At 32.0% G+C, this 10458-nt stretch overlaps 2 protein-coding genes across 4 annotated transcripts; one reads left to right on the forward strand and one right to left on the reverse strand.

Annotated features, from left to right (window-relative positions):
* Window positions 1–298: 298 nt before the first annotated feature.
* Window positions 299–3754, forward strand: LOC111705874 (ADP-ribosylation factor-like protein 4A). The gene is made up of 4 exons (XM_023478571.1): window positions 299–358; window positions 624–724; window positions 1059–1194; window positions 2527–3754. Exons 1-4 carry the CDS (start codon window positions 299–301, stop codon window positions 2767–2769), a joined length of 540 nt encoding a protein of 179 aa, XP_023334339.1. The 3' UTR covers window positions 2770–3754.
* A 1362-nt stretch (window positions 3755–5116) lies between these two features.
* On the reverse strand, window positions 5117–10168 carry LOC111705871 (uncharacterized). 3 transcript variants are annotated; one of them, XM_023478568.1, is made up of 8 exons: window positions 9978–10168; window positions 9769–9810; window positions 9096–9118; window positions 7747–7801; window positions 7577–7620; window positions 6721–6821; window positions 5293–5330; window positions 5117–5236 (listed from the first exon to the last, which is right to left on the reverse strand). In XM_023478568.1, exons 1-8 carry the CDS (start codon window positions 10030–10032, stop codon window positions 5202–5204), a joined length of 393 nt encoding a protein of 130 aa, XP_023334336.1. In that variant the 5' UTR covers window positions 10033–10168; the 3' UTR covers window positions 5117–5201. The 3 variants fall into 3 exon arrangements, 1 of the variants encoding a protein (XP_023334336.1); XR_002766090.1 differs by having other exon boundaries at window positions 5148–5236; window positions 5297–5890; XR_002766089.1 differs by having other exon boundaries at window positions 5175–5236; window positions 5293–5890.
* Window positions 10169–10458: the final 290 nt, after the last annotated feature.

A 10458-nucleotide genomic window follows, 5' to 3' on the forward strand; every position in this document is an offset into this window, starting at 1 on the left:
TACNGCGAGGAATTCCAAATTAAAGAGAGGCGCGGGGCGGTCCAGTGGGTTACAATCTACGGTTTTTTATCTTTGATTCCGTTTACTTGGGAAATCATACATTGGTGCAGACGTAGTTTGTATAATCTACCATTTTTAGATAAAGGGGCTTGGAAGGTTGCTAGAATAGCTTATCACCTCGTAAGGGTTAATATTATGCATATGTATGTATTATATGTATACAGCATATCATGATTTGAATAATAGCCTAATAGGTAAGAAGGATATACTGTATGTAGTGCAGCGCACAGGATTAAGAATGATTAGGGGGAGCTTGAATACTGATTCAGTGATTCTTGAGGGGTTGTTGAACGGAAGAGTGATATTAAATTAAAATTTCGGGACATTAACTGATCTTTAATAAATTGATAGGTTAATTAAGTTGTAGGGTTAGATTATGTCCACGCTTTAGATACTTTTTAGTTTTTGCATTAAACTGGTCCGGCCTCAAGTACGTGACAGATGAGTTTCTACCGTGCATAATTTAACTTTTACCAATACCGCTTTCTCACACAAACCTGACCCTTAGGTTGCGGGCCAGAAGTACGGTTGGCAATTTGTTTTACCTTTATTTTCTCTTTTAGATCAAAACTGGAGATGCTGGTGGAGTCAAAGGACATAATTTTCTAGTCTGGGATGTAGGCGGGCAGGACAAAACACGCCCTCTCTGGAGAAGCTATACCAGGTGATTATTAAATATCTGCAACATTATATCTGCCGCATAGATTTACAGTTTGCTTTCATTCAATTGCTTAAGTGTAAAGTATGCTCCTTGTCTAATTGGTTCAATTCAAAACCACATCAGAGGTCAGTAGGACTCAGACGCCAAAGTAGTTGAATTAATGATTGGTAGTTAAACCACTTTTCTAGTTTGGTCGAGAGCGCACTATACCTAGCAATATCTAATTCAATTACTTTTCACTATACATTAAATCTGACGGAATTTTAGACCTTGTTTTGAGAGCGCTACTTTCACCAGATCTAAAAGACAATTTGGTAAATGTTTTTTCTTTATTTAGGTGTACAGACGGAATAATATTTGTTGTGGATAGCAGTGACGTTGACAGGATAGAGGAGGCGAGATTAGAACTTTTAAAGATTGCAAAACTTACAGAAAGATGTGCAGTGCCTATACTAGTCCTAGCTAATAAACAGGTAAATACTATTTGTATACAGTCGACACTTTTGCTATTATTAGTTATTATACGTTCTTATTAAGGGATTGTAGACTTAATCCAAATGACCCTTCATTTGTGGAGCGTTATTTCCGATCCCTTTAAATCATTGACTGATCGAGGATGTCGGATCCAGAGGCGCAACTAGCACTTTTTGCTGGGGGGGGGGGGGGGGGGGGCTTGCCCCCTTTTGAAACATTTTCAAAATTAAAGTGCTTTTTAAGGTCTTTATGTCGAAAAAAAAATTTAGTTGTTGCATGTAGATTTGAATGTATTCAATTCAAATCGTTTTTTTTCTTGTGAATTCTAAAAATTTATACTTTCAAACAACTGTAAAATTAACGATATGAGTCCATCAATTCTTTTCATTTGTGCACGGAGCGCCTAAGAAAATTTGTTTAGAACCTTGTTCAATTACAGATATAATTACAAGAAATAATCATTTATATATTCTGAAAAAAAAACATAAATACATTTTAAATTTTTTTCAACACTGCTTTTTATTATGACTATTCATCCGTAATTTAACGATGCAATTTATCAAATATATTGGAATCTTCCCACGGGCTAGAATCTTTTTGTTTTATGTATACAATTTTTTGATAATTTGTGATGAAAATAACAACTTACCTTGGTTAATCTATATAAAAAAGCTCTTCGCTCGTATACATATATTTGTATTTATGTGAATATATATACAGGGTGAGTCAAAGTGTGATTAGCGGCGCCTGGTGAAAAGTGTACTTTTCTGGGCATGTCTTCTGTATGGTGTTTTTTAAATTTTTTTTGAAAATTTTCAAATTTTTTTTGCCCAAAACAATGCTACAACCTTTTTTCTCTCAATTTTCAGTTCTGGTCAAATTTTTAAGGAAAAATTTTAAATGCTTTAGTTAATTTCTTCTTCGTATATTCAAAAGTTAAAAATATGCCCTGGGGTTTTTTAATAGTTTTTCAAAAATTAAATTTTTTTGGTCCCAAAAAAAAATCCTTTTTTATTATTTACGTTCGCTATAGTTGGCCGAACGGCTGGACCAAATTGGCTGACATTTGTTGAGGGAACTCATGGTTACCCTGGGGGTAATATAGGCAAAAAAAATTTTTTTCTAAGATCAATTTTTTTCTTCAAAAATCCGTTTTTTTTTATTCCCCGGGCAACTACGGGAACTTCATCTAGTTAACAAAGTTAATAAAATGGGTTGACTTTTTTGTCAATTTTATGAAAAACATTTTTATTCATGACCAACTAATAAGTAATAAATAAGTAAGCATTAAGAATAAATCTCATAAAAAGAAATAATTTTCATTATTGCAGGATCTGCCTGGTGCCATAGACCCAGTAAAACTGGAGAAAGGTCTAGGTTTGAGTGAACTGGGCCGGGGTGTTGGATGGGCCATTAAACCCACCTGTGGAGTGACAGGTGATGGACTAGAAGAGGGTTTACATGTACTTCAAGAACTGATATCGAAACGTCGTAAGGTTGAAGGTCGAGCACCCAGTGCTGGAAAAGCAAAGACGACAAATAAAGTGAAAAGATCGCACAGCCATCATTATTGAACCTAGTGATAAAATTCGTGTTTCTCGCACAAAAACTCATCTACGTCCAAACACAAATTAATTGAATTGCGTAGAATCGAATTGAGTGATTAAACATTTCTGGCAGTGTTTGTTAATAAAGGTACAGTCAGGGTACACAATTAGTATATTTTAAAGATGGAAATTAATGTTTTCTTAGTGATTACTGCTACAATGCCCATAAAATGGGTAGGGGTTCGTCTTTTACACATTTTTGTTTTAAATGTCGTTGTAATCAAAAATATGTAGGCTATCCTCTGTGGCCTTGAAAGGATCCTCTCAAAGACCTTGAAAACTTGTTCACTTCATGCCCAGTTGAAAAGATGTTGTAGGCCCCTATCCTGTTTTTTAATGATAAAAAACTATTTTGTTTTTTTAGCTTTTTTCAATCCACTCTTTATATCATATTTATAATGTCAATTTCAATTGAAATGGCTTATTGAAGTAATGTTTTCCATTATACAATGTCACTGTTGGGCGTGCTATAACATTCAAAAGATGTAAATATTTATTTTTATATAATTTTTTTATATGTTCCGTCAGGATAGTTTTTAATCTGTGATTTATAAATTCCAATCGTATTCATTCAGTCCTCACCGATGCAGTTACATTACAAAGTGCTCAATTCTGTGATGTGCTTTTATATTGTATCTTTAAATGAAAAAAAACGTTAGTAATATTTATATTTTTGTTTAATTTAGAGTTCTATGTTTTTCCGCAGTTTTCAGTTTTAAAATTCACGTTCTTAGAGGGAAAAATGTTAGTACTTCTGAATTCCCGTATGTTCTTTGGGACACACATGTAGTAATTTAAGAATTGATCATTTTTGAATATTTGTGGGTCACATTCTCTATGGATTTTATGCGTGCATTAAAGCAAAAAACTAAGACACATAACGTTAATTGGTAAAGTACTAGAATAAGGACGAGTATAATCAAATTATTTCTAATAAATATTGAACCCTGAAGCCTATATCTTTAAGGGTCGGCATAGAGGTCGTCTTTAACCTATATTTAATTAAAGATATACAAGCTTCTATTTTGGCTTTTACGCTGAAAAATAGTTATGCGAAAAAGAAATTCCGTGAAACTATAAGCGTTGTTGCTGCAACAATTAGTTGCACACAAAATTCTCTCCTGTTGGAGCCCGGCGCCTTTAAAGTTTTATTATGCAGAGCGTCCCATATCATACGTCAAAATAAACACAATACTCGAAAAACTTAGCATTTTCTGCAAGAAATGTTTTTATTAGCCTTATTAAATTTTTCGAAATGATTCATTCTTCTTAAATTTTCTGATTAGTCCCGATTTTTCCGCGAAATTTTGACTGTCTTGTGGAATTTTCGCCATTATTTTCACGAAATTGTGGCATTTCTTTTTACGTGAAAATTGCGATTTTTTTTGCGAAACAGATTAAAGCTAAAATTTCGAACTTTTCGGGTGCGAACAAAATGCGAAAATGCAAATTGTTCGCGAAGCGTTTTTCCTGTTTTGCTGGAAACACTTGTCTTAAGCATAAATGTGACTTGTCTTTCTCTATAATTTCTTCTTTCCAGCAATGAAAACTAATGCTTGCAGTAATTTCTGATCTTTTTCTATGTTTATTTCAACAGATTTAAAATACAAATATACACAAAGCAAATATAGAACCATAGATAATAGAATATATATCAGAGTGGAATTTATTAGAAAAAAGTGTAAAACGGCCATTTTGTTGTACTGTTTCCATACTGCAGGTGTACTTCACATGTTTATGCTATATAACCTTTTGGGCCCTGGAATATAATTTTATAGAAAACCTAAAATTATTGTTAAAAGAAAACCAAATTATGAAATAGGCTGGTTTCATAATTGACCAATGATCATTTCACATAGTCTCTATGCCTTTCACTTTACAAACGACGATTTTCCGTTATAACTATAAATCAAATGATGTTTTTTATTCAACTAATTCATTATAAAGTTTATTTAACAGTTTAAAAAATTCTAAATTGAAATGAATAGTCTAGGGAACATACTGTATTAATGTACTCTACTGCATATAATTTTTGAACATTTACATGATTTGTACACTTTGAACTCCCTTTCAGACTGAAAGGGACTGAAAAAATTCATACCGAGATTCTTTAAATTCCCCTCTAATATATGCTCTATTCTCTATGTATAGAACAACATTATATGAACAGGATAATACAGCAAATAGCATATTTTACATAAAAAAAAGACAAAATGAAGAGAATCGTTATGCCATGAAAAACTACTTTTTTAGAGAAAAAAGTTTTTTAGTTTACAATTCTTTTTGAAAATAAAAACCAAATAAAACAAACAAATTTTTTTAATAGGATTTGCAAATGTATTTTTTTCTGAATATTTTTCTCGATAAAATAAAAGTTATTTCTTGAAAATTCCGAATTTTTAAGTTGCATTGAAATTCCCTGCTTGCTCTGAGCCTGAACATGAAAAAATTAGCAAATCAAATATTTAGAAATTAGCCATATAAAAATACCTACTGCAGTGGTTTGAAAAGCTCCAGTATACCACAATCTAAGTAGTTTGTAAGATTAATCAACCATGTATGTAAATTGCACAATGTCACATGTTAGCATTATGAACCTACTCATTATTTTTATTCTTTTAATAACAAAATTATGAATTGTCTCTTTCGTATTGGAAAATTTAGACAACGAGAAAATTGCACTAATTTGAAAAGGCGATCTTTTATGTTAATGTATATTAAAATTAAAATAAGTAAAACAAGTTACAAAGTATAATGGAAGCAAACACGATTTAAAAAAAATCTAAAGCTTTTACGCCACAGATTTAAATGTCTGTCTGAACATGGTATCGCTTAAAGATAAAAACTTCGATTAAATGTCTAATAACCTGAGTAACATTATTTTTTTGGAAGAAAACATTTAAATTCAAGGAATGCACTTATTATTAACTGATTAACTTAAAATAAATTTAAGAGCATGGGTTTGACAAGATATCAGTGTTGACATATGTTCAGGACTTGATTAGCCCTTGTGAGAGTTTAACAAAGGTGACTGGTCTCTCTCTTCTTGATGTATCGACAATAGTTGCAAATAATATTTATTTCAAACCTGAAAACATAAATGATGTAATTATAATGTTTAACATGATATCGAAATACGGGTATATATTTACAAAAATGACAGGCGACTGAACTTAAGAAAATACAAATTATGAAATGGCACAGCTTTTAAGTTGTTGGGTGAGCGGGGTATACATTTATAAACTATTGTAATGCTATTCATAATATTGATTTGTTAATTAAATCATATTTTCCATTTTAAAAAGAAGTAACTTACGATTGAGTCTTAAACACACAAAAAGAGGAGTGATTGGTTTGTGACTAAAACATGATTGTCTTCTGAAAATAATTGCTGGATTAAAAGAAAGGATTTTTTTAAAATTTTAACTTATATCACTTCAACGTGGATTTTAGTTTTGGTTGCGAATCGACTGTCGGAGAAGGTTTGGTTAGGTGTGTGTGTTAAGACTCTGGCCAGAGACAATCCTTTGTAAAGACGACATTCAAAAGGATTTGGGGAGTTTAATGATTTAATGATTTAATGATTTAATGAATCAGGTATCAGATAGCGAAATTAATTTTTAACTTGGATTAAAATTTACAATTCGTAAAAATAAACAAGAGGTTTTCAAAGGATCTGAGTTTTTGCTACAAACTGACATCTTCTATTCCCTATATCTCTGCAACCGGATGGTTCAAATCTATGATATTTCTAACTTAGATTAATTGATATGACAGATTTCAAAGTTTGAAATATCTAAGGTCTATGACATTGGGCTGCCAAGATATAAGAATAAGAAATTTGAGTTTGTAGCAAACACTCAATTCCTTTATTCTAGGTCTTCTTAGGGCAGCCAAAATTGCTTGCATTTTACAAACCTGAGAAGTGTTGAAGTCAATACCATCAGAGGTAAAACAGTACAAATGAACAAGCAAACCAAACGTTGAAGCTTTTGTTCATTTGATACTCTTGGATCTATCTAGAAATCAGTTATAGTTAGGTAAATTATGTGAATAGAAACTTGAATTATGATTTTAAATCGTACGTATTGCATGGAGATTTGTACAATAAATGATGGTTTTATTTAATATGACATGAAGAAATTTTTTTTCATATCCCCCCTGTTTTCCATCGTCCCAAAACTGAAATGCCTCCTAAGAACTCCTGATTTAAAAAGGCAGTTTACATGATTTCTCCCTCTAATAGGAAGTTCAGCCCAAACCTCGTTGTTATACTTCTCTTATGACGCATTTTATCTGCGTCGAAACATTTATCATTCCTATATAAGGAAGGAAAAGTGAGTTCCGATGGTACCAGGGTCGTTTTCCGACAACTTCCTATTTAAGGAAGGATGGAAATGACCTCGCTGCCTTAGGACTAGACTTTTCCTTCCTCTTTGAGGGATTATATTCATGCTTCAAAGCAGAGTAAATGCGTCATAAGAGAAGTATAACAATGAGGTTTGGGCTTCACTTCCTCTTAGAGGGAGAGATCAAGCTAAACTGTCTTTTAAATAAGGAGTCCTTACGATGCAGTACAGTTTTGGGATGATGGAAATACATTGGAAATACGGGACCTGCGGGTAATTTTGAAAGCACAAAATGGGCGAAACATTTTTTTGCAATATCAGCAGAATTTTGGCAATTTTGTGATTTTGTTTTAAGAATGTCACATTTTAAGGGTCACTCTACATTATGTATGATTGCAAAGCTTAAAGAGATTAATTTCTAATACCTCCTCAGGTGAGCTGGATGTCTGGATCTTTAAATTTTCCGAGTCTGAGAAGAAAAAAAAACAGTGAAATAATGTTTGTTGCATTGTTCTATTTAAACAAATAAAATGTTTTTATGCGAAATCTATTGGTTTAATTGATAAGTGTTATAAAAATGAATCAATATTTTTTCCTTCCAACCAGTCAGATATATCTTGTGATCTTTTTCTCCTTCTATCCAGACGGTCCTATTAGAAAAATGGGAATTAATAGCAAATTTTATTTTCACGTCCCATTTAACAATATGAGTACACATTACACAAAACAGCAAATTCACATTCAATGAAAAATATATAGTTTGAATTTTGAACAAATTAGAGATGATATACAGTTAAAACGTCGCGCAGGCCTATCAACATTGGACTGGGAATAGATCGGCACATTAGGTCTGACTTACAAACGTCGTCAAAATGATACATTTAGAAGGAAAATTCATTTTGAAATCCACAAACTGGTATTTATAAGGAAAATTCATTTTGAAATCCACAAACTGGTATTTATAAGGAAAATTCATTTTGAAATCCACAAACTGGTATTTATAAGGAAAATTCATTTTGAAATCCACAAACTGGTATTTATAAGGAAAATTCATTTTGAAATCCACAAACTGGTATTTAGAAGGAAAATTCATTTTGAAATCCACAAACTGGTTCACCGACATAGCGTAAAAAACTCAGTGAAATAGACAAAATAAAAAACCGCTATGAAGGTGAAAACGCCAAACTAGCCCAATGGTATATTCTAGGCTACTAGCAAAGGTTAATATTATTTCAAACTTAAGCTCTGCGGCCAATATTCTGCTGGGTTAAGGCAGTCTTAATTAATTTTAATTATTCTGTAAGATTGCATATTGTTAAACGATAAAATTGCAATTTTGTCATCATTTTCATCTTACATTTTAACCAAGTTGTTTTTCTTGTACCTGTACTGGTTAGACGTCTGTTCATGTACTGTTTGATTTTCGTCAACTCCGACTTTTGTTCTAGTCAGTAGTTTTTACCAGTCCGATTTTACCAGTCTGATTTGTTGTACAGTCTGATGTTTGTATTAGTACCAAATGGACCAAATGGATTGACTATGGCTGGTCAATATTAAAATTGTCGCCTTAGTAAAAAGTTCGTAATTTTTTCAAATATTCAGCTCGTTTTTAGGTCAATGATCTTACTGATCCAACACTAAATATCTAGACAATTACGCAAACAATTTGACATTTTATTTAAACAAAATAAAACAACGCAATAAACAAAAAATGCTAAATATTCTCCGGCAATGTTTCAAATGTTTCAAGAATAAATCCTAGTTCTTATTGAGTAAAACTAGCTTTGCGGGGCAAAAAAACGATCCAAGTTTAAAAGAACAAAAACTAATAAAACTGAAAATAAAATGTTCTTTCACTGTTTCAACCTAGTTTAATTATTATGTCATGCAAACATTTATAATAAAGCTTAAATAAAAAGTTAAATTTCGTTAAATAAAACCTACCTGGGATACTTTCCCTGTCACCACTTTTATTTAACAGTTGATCAAACAGATTTTTCGATACTTTTATATATAAGAGATATACATTTTTGTGGGCAAAGCAAACATAAATTATATTAAGGATACAAAAATATTTGATTTTTACCTCTTAAGGAAATTTTTAAACCCTTACCCTAAGCCAAGGAACTATATACAGGAACGCCCAACTCAGATATACGCAAATTGTGTACTGTGCTCTGTGGGAGGATTGTAAACAAACCCAGTGCCCCCACAGAAGTTGAAGGGAAAGGACTAAAGCTCTGATGTGATATTACAGTCTAACAAAAAAAGTTAATTTATCATGTTAGAGCGAATACGTATGATTTTTGGCTTCCTGGTCATTATGGAAAATACAAAAGCAATATTCTTATTCAAAAATGATGCGTTGCCCCTGAATTCTTCGTTTTGATCTCCTCCCACTGCAGTTCACAATTAAAGCATCGAATATGTCTGTTCCTGGTTTATATATTTCTTGCCCTAAGCTAAGATTTTGGTGTGTACTGCAGTCACCAGCAGTACACTGAACAAAGAAACAGGAGGTTTTAGCGGTGGCCGTGCCTTATATTACAATAAACGTAAATCAATTACATTGTTCAATCATTTTAGGTCTTTTGATAGTTCAATGTTTTTGACCAACCCTGTATCCTCTCTTCTATAGTTGGGCAACCATCATCTGCTCCTTTAAGCAATACAAAATGAACGTTAAAAAAGTCTCAGTTATTTGGTTTTAAGACATGAACTTCATGATTATCATTTTTAACGTCTGTCTTATAGAATTTTTGATATGTGTAATTTGCTGGCAAATTTTTTTCATGCTATATTAATTAACTTAGTCTTGGATCTTACCCTTATCCTGAGGCTGGATCCTGTTGCAGTTTGTAAATCGTCTTTGCCAACCCATTGTCCTTCTTTTTTGTACAAAAAAAATGAATTCATTCTTATTTCAGATCTGCAATCATAAAACTGATTAGGACTAGGACTAGATCAAATATCTTTTTTTGTGTAAATTCCTTTTTAAATGCTAATGACAGTATATGTTTCCTGAAATGTTTTAATAATTAATATGTTGATGCTTTAATAAACTGTACTCTATAAACCTCTAGAAACGGAGCCGTTTTATAATGGACTGATGCATGTTTGTTTATTATTACAGTTACGGAGGTTTTTAAAACCTCAAGGTTAAGCCGAGTCACACAATATCTTCTTTATTTAAAAGGCTTTCTGAAAATATCATAAAACGAAACTAAAACAAAATAGAGTAAATTATTTTCCTACATAATTTCTAACACTATACGTTATGAATGGTCCAAATATGCAAAGTTATCTT

The sequence above is a fragment of the Eurytemora carolleeae genome, unplaced genomic scaffold, assembly GCF_000591075.1.
Source record: "Eurytemora carolleeae unplaced genomic scaffold, Eaff_2.0 scaffold693, whole genome shotgun sequence".
NCBI classification, from domain to species: domain Eukaryota; kingdom Metazoa; phylum Arthropoda; class Copepoda; order Calanoida; family Temoridae; genus Eurytemora; species Eurytemora carolleeae.

Excerpts from the sequence above, each read along its gene's own strand:
- LOC111705874 (XM_023478571.1), top strand. The coding sequence starts at position 299 with ATGATTAGGGGGAGCTTGAATACTGATTCAGTGATTCTTGAGGGGTTG. Across the intron at positions 725-1,058 it reads CTCTGGAGAAGCTATACCAG|GTGTACAGACGGAATAATAT; the intron begins GTGATTATTAAA and ends TTCTTTATTTAG. Across the intron at positions 1,195-2,526 it reads TAGTCCTAGCTAATAAACAG|GATCTGCCTGGTGCCATAGA; the intron begins GTAAATACTATT and ends TCATTATTGCAG.
- LOC111705871 (XM_023478568.1), bottom strand. The coding sequence starts at position 10,032 with ATGGGTTGGCAAAGACGATTTACAAACTGCAACAGGATCCAGCCTCAG. Across the intron at positions 9,811-9,977 it reads GATCCAGCCTCAGGATAAGG|GAGCAGATGATGGTTGCCCA; the intron begins GTAAGATCCAAG and ends TATTGCTTAAAG. Across the intron at positions 5,331-6,720 it reads TTGACTTCAACACTTCTCAG|ATTGTGGTATACTGGAGCTT; the intron begins GTTTGTAAAATG and ends CAAACTACTTAG.